The sequence below is a fragment of the Dermacentor albipictus genome, chromosome 4 (genome assembly GCF_038994185.2).
Source record: "Dermacentor albipictus isolate Rhodes 1998 colony chromosome 4, USDA_Dalb.pri_finalv2, whole genome shotgun sequence".
In the NCBI taxonomy this organism is placed as follows: Eukaryota; Metazoa; Arthropoda; class Arachnida; order Ixodida; family Ixodidae; genus Dermacentor; species Dermacentor albipictus.
In genome coordinates this window covers 72,237,465-72,262,043 of record NC_091824.1, presented here as the reverse complement: position 1 = coordinate 72,262,043, position 24,579 = coordinate 72,237,465, and the positions used below count along the sequence as shown (strand labels likewise).

The window sequence follows — 24,579 nt, the reverse complement described above, 5'->3', positions numbered from 1 at the left end:
CGTGTGTGTGTGTGTGTGTGTGTGTGTGTGTGTGTGCGTGCGTGCGTGTGTGTGTGTGTGTGCGCGCGTGTGTGTGTGTGTGTGTGTGTGTGTGTGTGTGTGTGTGTGTGTTCGAGAGAGAGGCGCGTACTTCACCTTTAGTTGACAGGTTTTCGTTCTTTTTCTTTCAGACTGATGCTGTGAGTGCCATATCAAGTGTCCTGCACCCGAGGGTCCAATTCGCCCTGGCACTCAGCTTCCGTCTCGACATTTTCGCTGGTGTCTCTCTCGCAAAGGTGAAAGGAGACTCCCTGCAGCAAATTCCATGCCGATTCCACAAGGCCGGCTGGTTTTCCGATGTGAGTGGCAGCGAAAAGCATGATTCCTGTGGAAGTCAACTAAGAAGGCTTTATGCCCTCCCCACAAGGTGGCTAGTTTCCCACCATAGTTATCGTGTGACGCTTCGCCCTCGTCTAAATGGCATAAGTATGTCGTCGCTAACTTCAACATCGTTATCAACGAGCCTGTCAAGCTCCATCGTGTATGGGTCCTCCTTTACAAGAACATTGTCAGGTTGTTGTTACGATGAAGAACACGGTAACAAAACTGTAAATCATGAACCGAACTTTTTACTGGGCGCATCTTAGCCCACAAAGGCAACTGACATCCAAAGACCAATGACTGCCGCGAGCGCAGTCTGTCTTCGTCCAAACCTGACCAGCGGGTCAAGTGCGTCGGCTTTTATACACGACTCGTCAAAAGTTCCGGCGTAATCGTTGGTGCAACCAGCCTTCCAGAAAGTACTACACAATTAGATAGGCGCATACAATCAGGATTCACAAGGTTCGGTAACAAGAGACAAAGGCTAGAACCATCGATAACATTCGAGAAACTTCCAATCCATGCAAGCGCGTCCTACGCCGAGCGATCACGCTTAACATTTGTTTGTCGATGAAAAACCGGCCACCGGTGAAACATAAGTGTAATTGTCAATACCGCTTTACCTGTCGTGTGGTAGCTTAGGGGATGTAGGGGTGCACAGTTGTCCTCAATCTTACGGGTTGAATCCAGGCCGCCATGACCGCGTTTTAATGGTGCTCCAATACGCTCCATTGCGGTCCACCTTAAAAAACCCTATAGGTGGCCAGTATTCTTCCGGAGGTCCCCCACGTAGGGCTTCCTCACAATCACATTGTGGTTCGGGCATGCGAAACCCGAGTTGTGAACCCCGAATTTCTATATAGCCACGCTGCGGCAAACGTCTCGCACCTGCATGTCGTGACGTCATAAATTCCAATACCATTTGCTTAAGCATCGCTAACTTTTTATCAAGACTGCATTCATCGAAGTGCAGGTCGACCCATTTATTTATTAATAAGCGAAATAAGTGAATCGCTTAAATTTGAGGATATAGTTTTACCGCAAACGTAAGGCACAATCGACCACGAAAAGGTTGAGGCAATAAGCTGCAAAAGAAGTGGCTGCTGATTTTACTGTTTGAATACAACGAGAAGCAGGTATGTCAGTGGAGATATGACTGACACATTAGAAGATTTGAGAGGGCGGAACAAGCTCAAAACAATGTGTGGCTTGGAAGATGTTCACATATCTGTCTACTTTCACATTCTTTCGACATATCTACTTCTCATTGTCTGGTACAGTGAACGGGATGGCGTCAGCATGGGATGAAATTCGAGCCGAGCTGAGTATGCCAGCATTTTAGAAAATGTAGCATCTCGAAGGCTCTAGATGAAAGTTAGTACGGTGTACTATGTGAAGAAATCGGTGACAACAAAGCCAGCGATGTTGACGCAAGCAATGACGAGTTAAGGTTTAACTGCAAGTACGCATTGTGTGCGGACTTGCAGCTAGCGGCGGAAACCATAAACCAGTTGCCATCATCGAGGAATAATCTTTGTTCCTTTGGCGTGCGTTCGCAGAAATGTCGCGTATTTATTTTTTTTCCAATTTGAGGGATCAGCCTAGAGTGGCGGCCAGCTTAAAATTTAGTAAACGAGTGTAATTTCCTTCTAGAGGGATCAAAAAGTCAGCACAGACTGTTAAGAGAACTTAGCCTTTCGTAGATTGGACAAAGGATTCAGAATTTAATTTGATATCCATGACGTTTTTTAAAGTACTGGCATTGCGGTTTAGACTCAAGTCCCGTAAAAGGAAGGTAAGCTCGTCATGTTCACGAGTAATACCTGACCTCTCCTTACCAAACGTATCAAAACAGGCCAGAGAGGCCAGACGAAACAGAGTGACATTGATGCTTATTATAACATTGAGGGTACTCACGTAACGCAATCATCGGTGATCCACACAGCTCAAATATCGCGACTTGATGTAACTCCTAGGCTTTAGGTTGGGTCAGCAAATGACACTCATAGAATAAAATTCCGTTTCCTATTATTGCGCAAACATTGCATTTCTAATATGCTCTGAAAGGATAACACAAAGATCTCGCTCAAAAGTAGGGGCGTCACGTGAAGTGCTCAGAGCAAGAGCAAAAACGGTACATAGGCTAGGAGTTCGTGAGCTAACTGTTAGTAATGTTACGTGATTTGAACACCATCTAAGCACGGGATACATGAGCTGAATAAAAATGCAATGCTTTTACGTTTTAACCCGATGCCCAAACGCTACTGTTCATGAAGAACAGTTAGAAGAACATGCATACTTTTATTTCCAGCCGTGGAAAGTGCACTTGCACAAAAAATAGCAACGAAAGTTTCTAATTGAAATTTATTAGCGCAATAAATATTATTTAATAAATTATGTCCTGTACTAGCCACAATTAAAGAAGAAGCTAAAGTACGTCAACAGTGTGCAGCAATGATCGAAGACGACTGTTAATGTTAGAAAATAGGTTAATGCGAACGTTCACATACAGGGTCCCGCTCTCCTGCGTAAAAGTGACGTTCTGTCTCAGCATGGTGCCCTCGCCGGCCTTTTAACGGTCTTCTTCTGATATATATATATATATATATATATATATATATATATATATATATATATATATATATATATATATATATATATATATATATATATATATATATATATATATATATCAACATATTTGAATCGCACAAACGCTCAAGAACCCGATGGTGTGGCCTAGTTGCTATGGCACTGCATTGCTAATTACGACATCGCGGGATCAAATCCCAGTCATTACGGCCGAATTTCGATGGTGCCGAAATGCAAACACGGCGGTGCATCGTGCATTTGGCGGATGTTAAAGAACAGCAGGTGATCCAGGTTATTACCGAGTCACTCACCAGGGTGTGCCTCATAATCAGATCTTGGTTTCGGCAAATGAAACCCCAGTATTTCATTTTTAGTATTCTGAAGACTGTAGAGCTTCTTGTTTACCAAATCTTCAGAAAGTCGTTTTACGTGTTCGGCAAATTTTTTGCACTTTTCAATTCTTTTCTCGCTAAGTTATGACATGTTTCACTATTAAAGCGAAGCTTTCTGTGGTTATTCTCCTTGACCTTGCGTTACAGCTGGCAAGCTGGTTCAGTGAGTATGTCAGCAAAAAGGTTTATGGATAAATATAGGAAAGTTAAATATTGTAGGGGTTGAGGACGGACTTCGGGATGAAAACCAAACTTCGGAGTATTTATTTTACATTATGTACAGAGAGGTGAGAGTCAAGTAACAGTCGTACAGTCATTACGGGCTGGCAGCAACTCGGACGCTGCGGCCCGCGGCAAGAAGTTCGAGAGAGGTGAACCAGGGAATCTTCTGGTCTCTCTGGAATGCTTCTTATAAACCCTTCGAGCACTGGAAGTCACGTTATGTTTGACCAATGGGAGAGTCCGCTCAGATGACGCCATTTTCGGCCAATGGTTGGCGCCCGTGCCGCGGTGCCACACCAGGCGGAGAGAGTCGCCGCTTGGTCCCCCTTGCTTGATCACCGTCACAAAAGCCAGGTGGGGGCGACGCTGCCAGGCCTTCCCGGTACATCGCAGCCGTCTTGTTTCGGGAATCACTTTCCTCGCAACAATGCCGGGCTATATCTTCGTTTTCTGGAAAACTCAAGCATTGAATAGCTCCACCGGCGGCGTACGAACTTGTTTGCACGTGAACTTGTGGCCTTCAGCTTGTTTGCTCGGGCGCTCCTCTGGAATGTGCTTTCCGTGTTTTCTGCGCTTCTCAATTAGCTGTGCAATTCGATGTGGTCTGGGGAACTCGAAGTCGGCACAGGAAACAGCCCCATATCTAACAATATGCGAGGAATAAAATTACCTCCGGTGGCCCTGTATAACCAAACAACTCATACAACCGATTGATGCGACTGACAAATAAGTGCCTGTCCTGCGTGTAAAAAAAAGAGTTACTGCGACAAACAAGAACATATTCGAGTAATGTCGGCTCAAAGGTACCTTTAAAAGTACCTCGCTTCGCAATTGATGGAAGTATTACATTCAACGGATATTTCCAACTTTTCCCCCTGAACTTTGCCATTCGGCATGTGGCACGGAGTCTGCGCCTATTCTTGGCCGATCCACCAGAATGTTTACATGCAACTGTGACACAATTGGTACAGAATCTGTAAGTGTAGCTGCATTTGTGTTGCATTTTTATATTCATACACATTCCATCGCCAATTTTCCGTCGACAGGCATCATACAATCCTCTCGTCCGCGTTACATCGCTGTGTAGACCTCCGACGCACTCCATCCTCCTAATTTGGTGCTTGCGTTTCGGCACAGTTGTGAGTGGAGTACTAAGTACACCGCTAGAATAAAGTTACCGCCTTCGTGGTCCATGGAGGTACACATTGCGCTAAATAGTCCATTGCATAGCATGAAAGAAAACGATATTGTGTGCATGGCTGCTGGAGTGAAGCAGTATTTTAATAATCGCTTCATTGAAGCTTCACTCCACATCGAGTGCAACATGTGTGTTGAATCTGCATACATTTCATTGGGTACGTTCTTGACTGTCAGGCAGAACTTGTGTTATTATTTTTAATGTAGTTAAAGGTCGGTTGTGTTTTCAAAAATTGATGCAATTGCAGAAGTATAACGTAGGGCATCATCTTTCATTAGGTCCGTTCAGACTGAGCAACACTATACGCGTCCAACACTTTAGAAGATATTCTGTTTCACTGATTAAGCCAACGAAAAATTGTACTTTGGATCCAACCAACACTCTCTCGCACAAAAGCGAAAAATAGACGCGGAGATTTGAAATGGCAGAAATGTACAACTGTGCTGCGGTCATGTTTGGCTGCTTGTAGCCGACTTCAAGGCCCTAGCAGGCCTTCACCCCTAGCTCGTAGCTGTTTGGAGTACGTACAGGCTGCAGCTTGCAACGACGGAGCCTACGCTGCTACAAGTTCAGCGAAGCCATCGATTTCCCGGGCTTCCCCCACCCTTATTTCGCTTGCCTGAAGAGGCCGGCCCGGTTCCTTAAGACTCAGACGATGATCCAAGATGAATGTCGGGTGTTTCGTTGCAGTACTATGGGGTGCTACAAACTTTCGGAGGAAAAGGCGGAGAAGTCGACGAGTGGCCGGCGAGTAACCGTAAGGGTGAACCGATCCAACTGTTCGGGCTCTACCGCACAGCTGGCGCAGCTGTCCCCCTTACTTTCGCTCGTCTCGTACGAGAACCACTAAGACACACTCACTTCGAGGGCGCTTTTCGTCTAGGAGCTCAAAGCGTGGGATGGAGACTCCAGTGCAAACAAAAAGAAGAAATACGCTGTACTGACGCTTTCGCCAAACGCCCAGGTTCCAGGCGAGACCTGTTCTACGTACATTGAGGAAGTGCTGAAATTGTGCAGAATAGTCGACTCTCGTATATCAAAATAGGCTAAAGTTGCACATTCGTTGAAAGGAATAGCTCAAGACGGTTACATTTTTTTTTGGTTTGCAAAGAAAGCTTGAATTCCATGTCTGACATCATTCGTAACTGCAGAACCTCTGATTCGCTGAACGTTTGGCAGCTTGAATACCGTCACAACAGTGGTGAGAGTGGATAGGAGTTCGCGCATTGTTATTCAGTCAACCATACGGCAGAGTGTTCGATAGCAGTTGCTCCGCCCAGATGTCCCGTCACTGAAACACGCATCACTAGTGGGTACTCACCACACGAGATGACCAACACAGCCGTTTGATGGTTCACGCAGTGGCTGTTGAACATAGTTCTACTTCACACTCAAGAGAGACCAGTAGCTATCAGGATTCTCACTACGACCAACGCTTTTGTCGCACGCACTCCTCCCTGCGGTCAATGTCTAACCATGGTGATTGTGACCCACCTGGTGGCTATGCGATTGACACCAACATACCTTACTATATTGAGGAGCATCGACATATCCGGCCTGTTGCGGTATGCGCTGTCACAGGCCACAGAGCGAGTTTAAGCAGTCGGCGCCTAATACCGTGAAGTGGTCTACTAAGGTTGTCAATAGGCCCGCATTTCTTTATGAAGACAACTCAACTTCCGTGCACCACTTTTCCGTCAAGTGGCGCTACTCCCAGCAACGCTGTCAGAGCCACACACCTTCATCTAACAGGCGTTTAACGCCCCAACCACCTAATGGCTCACCACGTTTGCCTCGTTCTCCATCGCCACCGCGCAGCTGCGCCACGCCTTTGCAAGCGGAACACGAACTAGCGCGGCCGATAGGGCAAAAGTCGTTCGACACATACTAGCAACAGAAATGCCCCCTGAAGTTATTATTTTCAACGACATACATGTTAAAAAAAATTAAAATCTGGGGTTTTACGTGCCAAAACCACTTTCTGATTATGAGGCACGCCGTAGTGGAGAACTCCGGAAATTCCGACCAACTGGGGATCTTTACCGTGCACCTAAATCTAAGTACACGGGTGTTTTCGCATTTTGCCCCCATCGAAATGTTCCCGCCGTGACCGGGATTCGATCCCGCGACCTCGTGCTCAGCAGCCTAACACCATAGCCACTGAGCAACCGCAGCGGGTCGACGTTCATGTACTTTTTGGTAGTGTTTCTACAATTGCTTCATTTTGGGTACTGGAACAACTGCGCGTGTATAGATTCTCGCTTTTAAAAGGCTCCTTGGGCGCAAGTTTGTATTTCGGTGGGGTCATGCGGCAACGTTTTGTGGAGTCAGCGGCGAGTCGTTGCGTCCTGTGTGTGTGTGTGCACTGCCGAAGTGTACTTGGGGGGTGGAGCTTTCCCGACGGAATTCGTAGTTATTTCCCGATGTAACTTTGAGCATTGGTTTTTGCGACAGTGCGGGGCGGCCGTAAACTGCCGCATGGCGGAAGGGTCCTTCAATAGCCATGCTTCATCTGGGCTCTTGTATGAGACGCTAAGTCAATAGGAACTAAAGATAGACACTCATTTCAAGGCAGTCTTTACTATGACTCATTCTATCACAAGTCACTCATGTGCACGTAACGGGCTTCTCTAGAAAAAGCACTCAAGCACGAGTGTACGCTCACTTCTAACGGTTCTGGAGCATCTCCCGCCAACAATCCTTCGGGATTTGCATGACGGCCCTCACTCCTGTCACTTAGGCATTGTGCGCACTCCTTATGACATGCAAGCACGGTTTGACAGGCCGCGGATCCGACACTCGGTTGAGCTGCGGGTGGCCACGTGCGTGCAGTGGCAATGTCTGGAAAGTTCAGTCACTGCCCCATCTTGTCTCCTTCAAGCTGTGTCATCACCCATGCTTGCCATTTCTGCAAAGTGCAATAGATCTCTCAGGTCCTTTTCCTCAGTCACCCAATGGCAACGCCGCTGGATACTTATCTGCGCCGACTACTTCATGCGTCACTGCGAGGTGGCACCCATACACTCAACCACTGCAACGAAAATGTCGTTTTTGCTACTTAACCTTATTGTTCTGAGACACGAGCCACCTTGGGTTATTATAAGTGACCGCTGACGTCAATTCACACCAGATATTGTGGAAGCGCTTCAACGTTTGTGTGACCCGCACTTGAAGCACACGACGCTGTATCATCTATGTACCGATGAACCATCTCACTGAGTGCATTAATCGAACGATCATCAATATGCATTCCAAGTATGTTGCGTGCGATCACAAGTTCTGGGATGAGGTACTAGCACTTATTACATAAGCATACACTCACAAGTTCTGGGATGAGGTACTACCACTTATTACATAAGCATTCACTACCAGCAAACATAAGACCGCTGGCTACAGACCCTTCTTTCTTCGACATGCTCGCCCGACCCAGTATACGTTTGATACTGTCCTCCCTTTTTACCACCATGACAATTCAACGGTCGCCGATACTCAATGCCTCACTGAAGATGCTCGGCGACTTTCACGTCTGTGTAGTATGGCGTTCTAAGAAAACACTAAACCACGTTACGACGCACAGCACTGACTTGTTACGTACAGTTGGGGTGATCTAACTTGCCTTTGGAATATCACAAAAGAAAAAAAAGAACAAGGTTTGCCTCAAAAGCTGCTGGAAAACTATGGTTAACGTAAGCTGTCCTTGACAAGATCAGCGAAGTACACTCTCGCGCGGCTAACATGCACTGATAGATGCTCTGTTAGGACTAGAGTTACGCGCATGACCAGGTTGAAAGCACATACGCCACGACAAGCCAGTTGACTTCCAGGTGGCCTTATTTGCAACGTCAGTTAGGTTGCGTCCAGGTTCGAAAAAGAGAGCCGGAGATCTGAGGTGAAAGACGACCAGGACCACGACTGTGCATTGGCCATTTTTTTTTTGCATTTGTAGCTGATGGAAAGGCCTAAAAAAACATTTTCTTTGGGCTCATAACAATATTTTTTAATTTCGAGATAACGGAAACTTTGCTGAGTGGTACCGATTTATATTATAGTGGAAATCAACGTGCAATGAAACGCTCAATTTATTTAAGAAAACATGTTGCTTTACTGAGGGCGGTTTCTTATTTTTTTTTTACAGTATATGACATATCCTAAAGAAGTAGTTCTTTTGCAGCTTTTCTAATCCTGATGGCTTCTAGGGTACCCTTGGGTGGGCGCTTTCACAGTCATTCCACAAGCGCTTCAACGATCTTTTGTCTGCACAGTCTTCGGACCCCATAGCGTATTTGACACCAAACAGACCGAACTACGGCAGGGTGTTTACACGGCTGCTTCGAAGATAAAGGTCAATCTCACACAATTTCGCGAGCAAAGCGATTTGTTGTATTTTCGCAACAGGAACATATTGATGTGAACCTGTTTTTGTAAAGACCATTGCGAGTCACAGTGTTTCTCGCGCTGGGTTTGCAGCATTGCGAAAGCCAGCTGTTCGGACGGGTGACCACCGGTGCCTCGATATACTACATCGGTGGGTCTGGCTGCGCTTTCGCCGAGGGCAACGATACAAGCGATACAGTGATATCCTTCGAAACGCCTCGCACAATAAGGCACAAGGTAGGTGTTTTGATTCACTGCGTCATGCAATGTCAGGCTATCCCGTCAGGCCCATGCAATATGGCGGCATGGAAAGAATGGCAATATATGTGTGCCGATTTGCTCTCCGGTAATGATGATATCATGCCTTCAAATGGGTAGCACTGTTACACGTAAGCGAGGCCATTATTTAGGACAAGAAGAAGCTTATTAACCACATTTGTACCTAAGGCTGTACTTAGCGGGGGAAGACAGAGGGAAAAAAATACTTCCTTTACAGCAGCTTGACTACCAGCTCACTGACAGCTTATAGACCACATGAATGTGCGTAATTTGAAATATGCAAATCTACAAATACCACATATACTGCAATACAGCTGAAGTGGTAATATAGGTCGACCAAGTACTCTAATAAGAAAAAAATGGGGGGGGGGAAGAAAAAAATGGGCAAAACGTGTTTGTTTTCCCAAGGGCGCTGCAGCTTTACTGTGAATTGACATCACTGTTAAAGGCAGCGTACGCGCACGAATCTCCCACACGAAGTGCGCAAGTGCTTCCTCAAGCTGTTGAAGAAAGGTGGTTTTACGTGAGTTGCACGCCCACAGTTTTCCTTTTTGGCTCGCCTTTGTGACACGTTTTTTTCTCCCCGAAACACCAGAGTGGCACGCAGCGGCCAGGTGGCGGTTTTATTCGGCAAAAGCTACATTTTATTTCGAACGTCGCTGAATGCTGTCTCAGTGTGCCGCTACTAGTCCCTCACCGCCCATCATTTATTAGTGGCTAACCGTCCGTCTGTGACTGATTAGTAGGCCGCCCGCCAATCATGCGATTGTCGCTATGCCATAGACATTATTGTGTTATCATGCAATGGTCGTCGTCAATGCGTGGTTATATCATCACAGTGATGCCATTGTCTTGGTTACATTGTCTGTTCAGCTTCGTCATACGATTTCCGTCAAGCAGCCGTCTACATACTGTTGTTGCGACGCTTCGTCATTTTGCCGTCACTGTCCTATCCTTTGTCGTTATTCCGAAGTCTTCATCCAGCTGTGGTCATGACATCGCCTGCATTTCCTTTTCTTCATTCCGTCTTTATCATTCAATCGGTGTCATCGCGTGGTCGTCATGGGGTCATGGTAGCTCATTCGTCGTCATTTTCTCGCAGTCATTCCGCTGTCATTGTGCCGTCGTTGTCATACTATCGTCATCAATCGTGAGATGCACATGTTCCAGCACCACAACTTTATGTTGAGCTAGGCGTTTCCTTGTGAAAATACGACGAAATTAATCGTCTGCTTTGTACTTGCAAATGGTCCTCCCCGATACCAATTAAAGGGAAGCTGAAAGCTCTTCCAGACAAAATGAGTGAAGAGCAGAACGTCGTGGTTTTGAGCCCTCTGAATTCGAATATCGCATGGAAATTGAGCGAAAGAAAGCGCAAACATATTTTATTTCGACGAAAAGTGCAGCATCAGACACGCCCAGCTCACGCACCTTGTTTCCGCCTGTGATTGGTCGGGCGCCTCGTGGCGTCAACAATGGTGTTCGTCCGGACCGAGTGCTGCCGCTACACACGAAGCACGGTGCAAGGTAGTTTGGTGCTGCTTTGCTGAGATGGTCATGGAAAATTTCGTGATCTTGCGTTGCTCTGAGGAGTTCGGCGTTAAGTACAAATTCCACGAGAGCGATTTTGCACACGACGGTGACGGGCGATGGCTTGGAGCGACAAAACAGGCCACCGCTTGAATAGATCGCTCGGTGTTGTCGCTCGATCGCTCGTTTCTAGAAATCTGGAACTCATCGCTCGTCGCCCGGAAATACTATGGGAGAGTAGCCAATAATGCGAAGCCGGAACCGTATGTACATAATACCCGTGTCACACGGGTGTTTGGAAGGCCTTCCAACCGAGAGTCAGTTGCCTCAAAGGTCAAGTTCGAACTGCTACACGGGCGGTTTCGAAGTTCGCCGAGTCAGTAGTCTATCGAGTCCACGGAGCACCCTACAACTCAATCCAAATCTCGATGGCCTTTGAGCAACGGAAGCGGAAACAGCGCGAACGTGCCCTCTCGTTCACAGTGTGCTCTTACTCACGTTTAGAAAGAACAAATCAAACCAAATACTCTGAAAATACTATATATGAGTGTTATTCATTATTCACTAAAGTAGTTTTGCCACTTGACATGTGCGAACACACGAAGACGGCAGCCACATCGAGCGGCGCAAACGTTGCCGCTGTTTCGCTTCTCAACAACTTAAAAACTAAGCATATATGTATGGCAATGTATAAATAACTTTTTAAATGTATAAACAAACAAAAAATATAGTGATTTTAAATGGCTTTAATGTTGCTTAACTTTTCGTGACATGAAAACGAAAATAAAGATCCGCAGCGCCACACAATTTTGCGAGAAACGCCTGAACCACTCAAAGTCCTTTCAAATGTGCCGTGTAGCGGCAAGACAACTCCTTTGAGTCGATAGAGTTGTGCCGTGTCAAAGGCTGTCGACTGGAAGCACTTCCAAATGTGCCCGTGTGACACAGGTATTACTCAAATACTACTTTTTGTCGCACGGAACTAGCAAACTATTGAATTTTACACATTCAAGAATAAGAACCTAGTGCAAGACCTACAGAAATATTTCATGCTCCTTTTTCAGTAAAATACATCAACTTAAATTGATAAAGCATGCGTCACGCTAGTTTCGGCGCGTATATTACTGCCCTCATACCGGGAAGTCATCGCTCAAAGCCGTCGCTCGCGTGGAGTTGGGCTTGCAGGCGACGAGTGAACGCGACGACCATCGCCTCGCTTGTAGCGCTGTCGCGTGCAAGATCACTTGTAAGGGGTTCATACTTGTACATACTACACGTACGTACATACTTGTACATACTACATGTACGAGCCGTTTGCGAAGGGCCGGCCTCTCCAAGAAGCAAAAAATGGTGGTGCAAGCACTGCTTTCGACGCGAACGAAGGCGAAGGGTTAGCTTCTCCGTGTATTGGAAATGTTCTTTGGCAAGTATGTTTTTTGCTAAGCTGCATTCAGCGTTCCAGTGAGTAGGTTTCCGGGCAAACAACTCTAGTGTTACGTTCCTGCATGCCTCGTCGTAGAACGTAAGCGGTGATGCAATCTTCGGCATTTGTGCGCAGCAACAAAGCTGTCGGCAATCTACACAGACGGTTTGAACGCGGGAAAATTTAGCGGCTGTTGTAGCACGTGTAGTACAGAACCTTCATGAGCGCGCCATCCACACGCTGCTCGTAGCCGGTGAATTCCGTCGGCTACGTGAGATGGTCGGTTTCTCTATGTGTGCGAGAGAAGGGAGAGCGCAGCGTCCAGGCGTGAGGAGGCTTTCCAATTCATGCAAACTTTAGGCTTGCACTGCGTTATGGTAGCTGCATATAGGCTGTTTCACAACACACGGGCGAATAAAAAATTCGCGGCGCTTGGCGATGAAACCTGCGTCAAAGGTGGGAGATAAACATGCACCTTCCGTTCAGCGTGCTAACACAGAAGAGAACCCAAAGCACGCATTATTGAAAAACACCGGTAGTAATCGTCACGGAAGTGGTTAGAGCACAATGCTGTTGTTCTTGAGCAATTGAAGTTGTTTCGCTTCACAGCAGCCTCCCACTTAGCTGAAAGCTTCTTGTCTGGCAGGAACTAATGGAACATCGGAACATCGTCGCCACCACTGGTGTTCGTGCAAGCGTAGGCTGCACAGATCGCCGGCATGATCGGCTTACAAGTTCAATTGATGTTGCGCACGTCAACTACCCCTCATATATACACACAAACAAAGGAATGTAGGGTCGAGCGAAGCAGATTAGGACGGCACGCACGCAGAATTAAGCCCGGTGAGGCACAGTCGAGGAGACTGCGAAGGAACAGAACACCAGTGTAACGTCACTACGCCGCGGTTTCCAGTCTCCACTCGCATCGCCAGCGACCGCAGCAGCGCGCGGCGCTCGACGGAGGGCAGATCTACAGCGCAATTTTAACCGACGATTGCGTCGCTCCTAAGTGAAAAATCCCCCCCAAAATTTCACCTACATGGTTTATAAAGTTAGCGCATCCATATATGAGCGTCTTATTGAATTCCACAAACTCTTCAGCTTCCCTTTAAAGCCTCGCTTTCACTCATTCTCATAGCGAAGGAGATCTGTGTGTTAATGCGATTAGCATTCTTTGTGTGCTTCACCCACTTTTCGGGCGGTGTCTCGGGATAAACTGTCTCTAACCATTTTCCCACCAACTTCGGTCACTGGGTATGTGTCACTGCGTACGTATCGCTCTTCAATGAACCTCTCTGATGCCGACTGGTAGCACTGTATGTGGCACTTCTCATGCGCCACTCTTCAATGAAACTCTCCTAGGCCAACTCGAGTAACTGATAATGTACCGATGCGCTTGTGCCGCTCTTCAATGAACCTCTTTCACACCAACTCGGATCACAAGGCATGTGAATATACGTATGTGCCGCGCTTTAGTGAACCTCTTGATGTCAATTTGGGCCTCGGATATGTGCAACTGGGTATGTGCTACTTATAAATGACCATATTTACAAAGACTTGGATCACTGGGGTATGCATACCACAGGACATGTGCCACTGGGTATGCACCGCTCTTCAGTGAATGTCTTTTACGCCCACTTCGATCACTAGCTAAGGGTAACTCGATATGCGCATTTCTTCGTCAGTCGCAAGGCGTAAAAATGTGCGTTGGGACATGCGCCCGGAGTCAGCACCACCAAGCTCTTAGATCTAGGCTTACACAATACGCTCGAGGAACTCGTGGAGGCGCAACGAGTGTCCCAACTCTAGCGCCTATCCAAGACGTGCCAGGACAGACATGTGCTTGCAAAGCTCGACATCACAAACTATACGCAGCACGGCATCAAAGTAGAAATTCCAAGAACCATACGCGAGCATACCTACCCCCATTGCCTTGCAACATCCACCCCGAATACCACACGAGCAGACGTAAAGCAAGGGCCAAACCCAAGTTACTCCAACAACAAGGAGGCGTTCTTCAACGACGCAGTCCGGTATCGAGACAGGAAGAGTTTCGTAGGGGCAGTTACTAGCCACCGAGGCAAAGGCCTCACGAGCGTCACCGTAAATACGGCACATGCCGAAGCGGCACATGACGAAGCGGCAGAGGAAGCGGCCAAAGCACTGGCCCTCACACAAACCAAAGTGACAAACGTGACCTGCGATTCGCAAACGGCAATTCGCAATTTTGCAAATGGGCGCATCTCGTAAGAGGTGTATCACATACTCCAGCGACATCCCATACACCAGGGAGAGGCCGAATTCGATAACAGAAGGCATTTGCTATGAATCCTGGCACACAGTGAGTTGAGCACCCACAACGAAGCGGCTCACCGCGTTGCTCGAGGTCTCACTCACCGAGCATCATCGGAGGAAGAGCCCCCGCGGGTTGCTGCAAACGTCTGGGCGGGGGAGGACCGTATGACCAGGTTCCACGACATCACGACACACTACCAGTTACAAAGACGCGTAAATCCATTCCCTCACGCTGGGTTAGACAGGATGAAAGCAGTACACTTCAGACAATTACAAACAGATTCTCGCAGAAATCGCAGACTCATGCACGCCTTGTATCCAGACATGCACGAAACAAACAGATGCACATCGTGTGGCGAGGTTGCCACACTTAATCACATGCTATGGGAATGTCAGCACTTAACAAACAAGTTGGGCAGTGCCCACCCCTCCGTCTCATCCACCGCAAGCCTCCGCTCGCGCTGGAAGACCGCACTGCTCAGCTCAAAGCTGACAGCACAACACTGGGCCGTCCAGCGAGCCGAGAAAGCCCCTTCGAGACAAGGTCTCGGAACCACATCCGGGGCGTGTGTCCAGACCCACAAAAAGATGCCGGACTCAAATCTTATTGATTCGATAATGTTTATGCTCTCTCTTTCTCTACAGTCCTCTTTGACGCAAACTTGTTTCATTGGGTGTGAGCCACTAGTATGTATGTGCCGCTCTTCAAATAAAAGTATCATTTCAATTGGTAGGGTGCTAGGCGGAGTCGAACCCGTATCACATATATTCAGACTGCCTTGTTTCAATATATATCTATATGCGCTTCATGTGTGGACTTTGGTGCGACGCCCCTAGTTGGCTCAGCATCCCCTGGCGAGTGCGATAGAGCAGCCCGGCTGCATACACGGCCTTGTACAAGATGGGTGTTGGCGGTTGGAGCATGGTGCACCTACGCACTGCTTCAATGTCAATAGCATTATTGTCGATATTAGTCGTGAAATAAATTGTGCAGATTTTTCTAAATTTCTTTAACTACCTGTTTTTCTAACTACCTGATCTTTGAAGAAAAATAAACTTCAACTTCAACTTTATTACAGGTTTTTTTATTGCTCTTAGCAGAAGCTCTTAAAATCGCGCGGGGCATTTTGCACAACTCTGCTTCTTATGCTGAATTAGTCCACAAGGCAAATCTTTTCATAAATCCAAAAAAATATTTTAATATGTGCCAGGGTATTTGCAATTACCATTTAAAATACTTCATTTGCAGCACAAATTGTCACCCACGAATTCTAGCTTGTGAGTTTGCAAATGCAAATAATATGCACTTGAAACGAATGGACACCAGTGCAACAATGATCATTAATGCGTTGGATACATACAAATTCATCAGTGACCCACCTACATTTGAGCTTACGCATAAGTACGCATATTAACTTAAACATAAGTGTCAGGATATAGCAATACCTAATGAAAGTATGGCAGTTCTCATCTTAAAGCTGGTACTGCCTTTAAAATATATAATAAGTGAACAGACCTGGGGAGATAACTGGCGTCAGTTTAACTGCAATATGCAGTTGAATTTCGATGTGCGCGCTAACGCAATTAAATAAACACTTCATTAGTACATATATATGTCATTTCTTAATTATGCAATTTGAATTCTTGCGCAAGGTATGGGCTGATGGAATGATGAAAAATAATTCGAAAATTACTGTTATAAACCACAGGCATCTTTCTTAAAATTTATTTACTGTTAAACAACACAACATTTATAAATGCACAGTGTTAAAGCGATACACGTTATGGTTAGCTGCGTTACTAACATACGCGATTATTCAAGCTTGGCACGCTCTGGCGTCTACAACTTTCCGTTCTCATAGATGACGCGGAGAATTACTGCAATAAATCGATGCCGTGAATACTGAAAGAAATATAACACAAAAGTTCATTTGCAATAATGCCTATAGAAAGTAATGATTATTTGCGATAAAATAAACTTAATCTAAATTCAAACGCGAAAGACAATTACAAGGGCAACAGACAGATACCTGCGCCGGTTACTAAGCGGTCAGAAGAGTCTGTTCCAGTAAAGTCTTCGGCAAAAAAATTGTATTGGCTGGCGAGATTGATATTTCAAGCTGTATTCTAGCGCAATGCTATTATTTCTTACCAGCAGTACTGCGTTGAATGCTGTTATGTCCTAATCGAGTCATGATTTATCCTGCGTAACTGGTTTCATATTTCTGGAGTGCAGTGAGTAATATTTTTTATATATTTGTTTAGGTCATAATGTTTTGCGTAAAGCTCTAATTTTTCCATTTTGAAAATCACAGGGAATCATTGTTTGCCATCAATCATCATTGCAAGTTTTTTAATCATTAGGGATAATTGCACGTAAGATCGACATCAATTTGTAGTATTTCGTTCTTTGCAGATGGTGGAGACATACCGCAAGATAGGCTACGATCTCACCGATAAATACGTGATCAACTGGGTATTATACAACATGACGTACGGCCTGGCTCCAGACGTCTGCAACGGCGCACACAATCGAATCTTAGAGATCCGCAATGTAATCGACGAGAACAAGTGATACCTGCATCAATATTTGACCAACTCAGCTACTCACTTGCATAAGATCCAGTTCTCCACTACATATCGGAAATCATGCGAAATATCGCGCCTTCACTCTCTAGGAATAAAGATTTTTATCTTGTATTTCCACCCGTTTTCCGTAACATAGACGAGTTGTTTTAAATTGCGCCATGTTTTGTTTCTTTTTCGATTAAGTCAGATCAAAATGAGCGACTGGTTTCTTTCGAGCTGCGCCGAATGCCCTTTGTTTTCATTAGTTCGCTGAAGGAATAGACACGGGACAGGAAATTCTATAATACATATAACTCACAGACCTTCTAATAGTTTCTATTCCAAAACTATTGCATTGTCGCAAAACCCGTTGATTCGTCAGATTTTCTCACATGGTAGTTCCTATAGGACTCATCTAAATAACTACAACTATCCCGAGTTCATAAATGCTTTGTAGGCCACTTGATTTTTTTTTAATGTTCATATTGCCTCATGTAAGCACTATAATGCACTGTTAACAAAACAAGTCGCATTTTCCTTCGTCCGCCGGTGCCTTTCACGCGACGGAAAACGGCGCGCTTTTCCCCCGCTTTCCACTTTTGCGCGCGCGAGAATGACTCACCATCGTCGGCTCACTCTCGCACCCTTTCGCTCGAACACACAGCATACGGCGCGCGGTGAGGATGTTATGCACATTGGACTTCATAGAGAACACCGCGACACCGATGGCGACGTCAGACATACGCCTAGAGTGTCGACATAACTGCTATCGCAATAAATAAGTAAATGAACAATAGCCAAGATTCTGCCTATCCAATATGATTTTAGGTGCGCCATTGTTATTTTTGCCATCTTTCTATTTCTCATTTCTTGCTGCTTTCTTGCACGGCGCTAAAGTTGGTGTCCAGCGTTGTATGGCATGCTGTCTGATTATCGCGTAGTTTCCCATCTTGGTGCTGTATGCATTTCTTTTCGCTCATATCAGCAGCATGAATGAACACTTTATTTTTCCATTTTCTAGTACAATCTATTACAATGCGCGGCTGCATTGCTTGGTTGCTGAATTGTAGGGGAGCAGAACAGAATTGGGATGGTTACTTTCTTTGACGTGATGCCACATGCCTTCTTTTAGGCAAGCGTTGAAGTATTAGCTTGCTAAAGCCTACATGTAAATTAGCCGGGATCGGGTTTCTTAACATTTTTCAACAAAGAAAACAATATTTAGACATAAAAAGATTTTGCAATTGCTCTAATTAAATTAGTCCTTTTAAAGACAATATTGTTGCAGGAATTTTCTAAATATTTGCTAAAGTCTGCATTAGGAGGCAAACGGTAAACTGCAGTTGCACATTTATTTATTTATTTATTTGTTTATTTATATATTAATTAATTTATTCATTTATTTATTTATTCTACCTTAAGGCCCGCCGTTGAAGGGTATTAAGCAGGGGGGATTCGAAACATCGTCAAAGATAACACGTAACAGGTTACAACAATATACACGGTAAAAAGAAAAACTGAAAACAATAAAGGCAATCACACCAAAAAAATTGTAAGCACAACTTGTGTTACTTTCATTTTCTGCAATGTAGAACCATGCAATGGTTATGCAATGCAAAACACTGAAGTTTCAATCAATCAATCAATCAATCAATCAATCAATCAATCAATCAATCAATCAATCAATCAATCAATCAAAATTTATTTCACCAGAAAATTCTGGATAGTCTTCAGGGCTAAAAGCTGCTCTAGGCAGCTTGACTGAGTCCCTGAAGACCCTTACATTGGCAGCATCCGACGTTCACAGCACATATATGCATAATAAATCATAATTATAACATGTGAGCAATACTGTAACAAGTTTACGTAAGGCTCACTTGAAGTTAACATACAGAGTTACAGCAGGGTTCACATCAATTGTTTTATACAGCATAAAATAAACATCATCGTTTAAAGACTTTTGACTGTACAAGGAAAAAAAAGAAAAAAAAATGTAAATAAAAATAAAATTCTGTTTATTTAACAGGTTTCACAAACAATAAAGAGTAAAAATAGCACTTGTAACAGACATCGCGCAACGATGACAGGACCAAAAAAAAAATGCAATAAGTACAGGATGGGCAAAAGCCACGTAAACAAGACACATGCACGCCATTCCAAAGATAACTATGCGACCTCTATTTACAACATTGATGTGAAGAACTGACATAGCTGCCGTTGTCTAGCAGTGGTTAGTTCAGGAAATTCGTTTAGAATAGATGGTAAATTGAAGTGGAGTGCCTGTGAGTTGTAGGTGGTCCGGTAACGAGGAACAGACCATGTTAAGGTATGTCGCGTAAGCCTATTAGGGTAGTTAGGTGTTAGGTTTGATATAGTTACAAGGAATTCTTTATAAGTGTTTGAAAAGAAGAAGGATCGCAAAATCCGAAATTTGCATAAGTGCTGTACCCGTATGATGCCATATTCCTGAAACACCGTTTCAGTTGAAGCCAGGTAGGAAATGTTTGCAACATGGCGAAGAATCTTTTTTTGTAAAAGCAAGATTTTATTTAAGTTCCGTTTAGTTGTGGTAGCCCAGACTAGACTACAGTAGTTAATATAGGATGCGAACAGTGCGTAATACACTTGAAGTTTTACCTTTGAGGGGAGTAAGCGTTGACATCGTGATAATGCTCCAGTAGTTGATGACAGTTTCCTACATAGTTCTTCCACATGCGAGTTCCAACTAAGGTGAGCGGAAAACGTAACGCCGAGTATCTTGTGTTCGTTTACTACAGCTATGTTCAGACCTTCATATACAATAGGGCTTAACCGTGTAACTACTTTACTCCTTGCACGAAATATAATAATTTTGGTTTTTAGAGGATTAATCTTTATTTCGTTAAGACTCGACCATGTGGATAGCTCTGAAAGTGTGTTATTACATTGAAGGACTAGATCATTTATGTTTGGCCCAGAAAATAGTATGCTACTGTCATCGGCGTATATGATAAATTTTGCTGATTTTTCAATATTTACGAGGTCATTGATATACAGATTGAACAAGAGGGGACCCAGAACTGTCACTAAACAGTTCTTTTTAACTGTACGTAACAAAAACGGAGAAAAGACAAATTAAAACAGGGAGAGCGATAAAAAGGGGACGAGCACGGTTGATAAACATTCAGGGCATCAGGTCCAATCGGACAAGTTTCTAAAATTGATTGAAGTCGAGTTCTGTTCCAATGTGAGATCGCAGCTTATTCCACTTGGTTGTAATGGGTGGTATGAAAGAATGAAAAAACGCGTTTTACTTTTAAATGATGATCGCGATGAAGAATTATAGAGGACTTGATATGAAAAAAATCGTGAAGTAACGGGCGCTGATAAAGTTTTTGAAAGAGTGGTATTGGTGATATTTTGTCGACGAACTGAAAATTCTTGAATTCAGCACGCTGTCTACACTGTGTGACACTAGATGTTCCTGACTAGTCTGAAAAAATAAACCTCACAGCACGACTTTGCAGTTTCAATATCTTTAATAACATACTCTTCTTCTAGGTCCCTTAAGGCCAACGCGTACTCAACCTTTGGTGACAATAATGTAGTGCATGCTACTTTCGCAAAGGGGGGTGAGGCGTGTGTCAGAATACGTTTGATGAGGCCTAGACAGCGGTTAACAGATGCTAAAATGGTTTCAATGTGGCTTTTCCGCCTAAGATCGCTGCAGAACACGAGCTCTAGGTACTTATAACTGGAGGCAAGCTCAACGTTAGTTTCGCCTAATGCGTAGGACGTTTGGAGTCTAGTAGTTCGATTAGTAGAAGACATGAATTTAGTCTTTGAGGAATTTAGTTACATTGACCTATAGTACAGCACCAAGACCTTACAGAGTTAAGGTCTCTGTTTCAAGAGCATCTGCAACAATTAGAGAATAAGTGTTACGGTGAATTACGCAGTCCTCTGCGGGAAGTCTTACACTGAATGAAATGATGCCTGGTAAATGGTTAATGAAAATACGAAGGAGTAACAGCCCAAACACGCTGCCTAGCGGTACACTTGACGTCACCTGGCCACATAAAGGACTAAAATTGCTTGTGATGGGAACTGCATCCTGTATAAGATACGAAGTCGTTATCGTTAATCCATGCAATAACAAGCAGATTAATGTTATGCCTCTCTACTTCAGTTGGAAGACAGTGGTATGGAACACGGTAGAATGCCTTAGCTTAATGAAGCAATATTGCATCTATCTGAATACTAGCACCTCTGTATGAGTGCAGGTCAACAATAAAGCCAGCTATGTGCGTGTCGTGTGAATATCCCTTGCGGAATACACGCCGATACATAAAAATTAGGTTGTGCGCTTCGAAATATTTGAGCATCTATGAATGTGCGACCTGTTCTAATAATTTGCAGGTTGTACTTGTTAACGATATGGGCTTGAAGTTGAGTGGTGAAGAACCCTCGCTGCACTTGAAGACTGGAAAGACCTTGGCCATTCGCCAATCGTTTGAAATGCTCGAGTTAGACAACGAATGGGAAAGTATCGCGAAGAGTACACGTGATACTCCTTCAGCTTTGTTTTTAATAATCTTGTGATTGAATCCATTCTGATCACACGTAAAGGATAATTTTAATCGGGTTCTCAAAGAAGAAAAATACCTTCTTCATCTCTTACTATTTCAGACATGCCTACATCAGGAAGCACGTCTAAGTACACGTAGTAATATCTTCATGACCAACACTGAGGAAAACGTGTCATTTATTTTTTTTTTGCGCACACATGAAGACCGAAATTATCTCGCCAACTATCTCGCTCTCTGAATATGCGACGCTAACATCTGGATAGGAAACTGGATTTATTATGCTCCAGAACCTGTGAGGATTAGTGATAAGCATCAATGCCAAGTGATGAAGGAAAAAATGCCGACGTGTTGTTTTAAGCCGGGATTGGTACTGAGGATTCCATTTTCGTATCGTTTCCAAGATACAGACTGCCTGTTTTTTGTCCGCGTTTCGATAGAGACGGTTCTTCTTGTTATTGATACTTTTGACTTGATTATTAAACCATGGTGTGTTGTTGATGCATTTTATAGTAATAAGTGGTATATACCTCTCAATTAGTCTACAAAACGAAACCCTGCAAAGAACCAGTTTTCCTCAAGTGGTCGTGACATGTGGTCCTCTAAAAATTGCTCTCTAAACAATGATAACTCCGAAATGACACTTGCATAATTAGCTTTTTTCTAGCATGGCATGCACTTAGACGTAACTTCTTTTTATTTGGCGTTTGTGTCATTTGACCAGTGTAGATGGTATGCGTGGGCAAGCCACGGAGAAGAGTAATATGAGAACAGGAGGCGGGGCCATTAGTCAGAATGAAGTCGAGGATATTTGCTGACGTGGCTGAAGAGCGCGTGGGTTCTGTAATGGGTTCTGTGATGCTACATCAACCATCGTCAGTTGTTGATGTAATATCGAATGATTCCTTCATGCCTGGCTGGATCAATGCGACTTTACTTGCGTTTCTTTTTTTTCTGCATGCAAATAGTGTGTGTAACTCTTTGCCTATTGTACTTACCATTCGTACTGTATTGTTCCTTTCTAAGTCGTGTTACATGAATGCGATTGGTGTTCTGTATTTTCCACCTGTAATGTCTGTAAATGTGCTGTGTTTATTGCATAAATAAATAAATAAATCAATAAAAAATAAATAAGACCTGAAGACGTGTGTGAAAAGATTCACGTTCTTCAGTTTGTGAAGCTGGAACAGACAGTGTTGCAATTAGTAGGACGTTTTTGAGGGCTAGTTGGTTCATACATGAGGGGGGGCTTAAACTGCGCGAAAAGACGAGGACAAGCGAAGGAAAAACACAGCACACCACGCAGCGCAGTCCAAACTTTGTTCGTTGCCACGTTTCTTTCTCTGAAACGATGGCTCGCAGGGGGCAGTCCGGTTTGTGCGTTTTACCGGTGAAGATTTCCAGATGATGTGTCACTTCTTTTTCGACTACCTTGTTTAAGGCCTCAAGCTGCATGCTCTTTAGTAACTTGACTGCAAGAGGTTTCTGTTTTTTGGAAGGAAGTCAGTCAGCTTGAAATCCTTTTTCTTTACAGCTTCGGTGGCCGTTCTTCCAAAGGCGGTGACAGGTAGTCCTGCCAAATCCACCTTCTTTATCTGGCTGTATTAGTGCGAGATCAGTTTCCTTGAGGTAGTTCACCACTTCTTTAAGGGAGATATTATTTGCTGGTGGACCGCTTACGGTGCGTTGCAGACGGTCTACTCCGGCCCAATCGCGCACTTGTGCTGCTTTTCAGGAAACCGCTGGCCCACTCGCCGCACCATGGCGAGAAGCTCTGAACGCTTGGGTGCTGGCTCAAACGAAAGCTTCGGTCCTACTTGATGTATCTTCTGCATTTCTTCAGGCATACCGGCGTTTTCAAGAATAGTGGCAGTGTTACCAGACGGGCTTTTTTTTTCCGTTTCCGAGGAAGAGCCAAGCTGGCGTGTTGTCATAAGAGGTCCGCAGCGTTGCCGACTAGCTTGTTACGTTCAGCGAGACTCGCAGCCGCAACGAAGGCGTCTATATCGCTCTGACGCAGCACTAGAAGCCAGCCGGAGTATATCCTAACGTTTCTCCAGCATTTTGACTTCAATACATTGGTGATTCTTCGGGCACGACCCCAGGAAGGAACGAGGTGGAGAAAGAACGCTCGAACTTGTGCGAAGACAATCCAGCGCTTCAGGCAATCCGCCAGAACACGGGATTGGCACGCTGGCGGATTGGCAACGCACCACTGTGATCGTTGTTGGTTTCCTTCGCTTGTCCTCGTATTTTCGCGCAGTGTAAACCTCCCATCAAATATGTTCCAATTATGACAGTTAAAATTGAAATCAAGAAAAATATTTACCACTGAATTCGGAAACATCGCCAAGACTTCGCTTATTACGCCATGAAATTTAGGTGAGAAATAACCCACTCAAGAAATGTAGGGATATTGACAGGCGAAACAACTTAATCTTTTTTCACCGCCATGAGCACACCACCACCTCTTGTTTGCTTGCGATCCCAGCGAATGAAATTTAATTCTGATGGAATTACACCTACACATAACGTACTCTGGACTTTGTGTTACGCGCAGTTCGCCCTCGCCATTCGGGAACGTTGCAGATAGCGGTGGCTTAACGCTTTCATACTCTGGTGAAATAAATGTTTTTACTGCAATTATATGGACACTACAACCGAATTTTCGCAGTTTTCGTCGCAGTCGGCGTCATAGTAAGGTTCCGTATTTATTCAGGTATATATATGCTTGGGCCCGAATAGGGCCTGCAGTATTTGTAAATAAATAAATGAATATGC

General features: G+C 44.6%; 1 protein-coding gene and 1 long non-coding RNA gene across 5 annotated transcripts in view; one reads left to right on the top strand and one right to left on the bottom strand.

Annotated features, from left to right (window-relative positions):
• Positions 1 to 17,365, top strand: part of LOC135902066 (uncharacterized) — an 87,554-nt gene extending 70,189 nt beyond the window's left edge. For 3 of the 4 annotated variants that reach the window (XM_065431970.2, XM_070537074.1, XM_065431969.2), the window contains 3 exons: positions 171 to 338; positions 9,232 to 9,375; positions 17,082 to 17,365. In XM_065431970.2, the coding sequence (XP_065288042.1) occupies positions 171 to 338; positions 9,232 to 9,375; positions 17,082 to 17,240 (471 nt within the window). In that variant the 3' untranslated portion in view covers positions 17,241 to 17,365. The remainder of the gene's footprint in view (positions 1 to 170; positions 339 to 9,231; positions 9,376 to 17,081) is intronic. The other variant, XM_065431971.2, reaches the window with a different exon arrangement.
• LOC135902070 (uncharacterized) overlaps positions 1 to 24,579 on the bottom strand; it is a 750,038-nt gene that overhangs the window by 38,215 nt on the left and 687,244 nt on the right. The gene's annotated exons all lie outside the window — the stretch shown is intronic.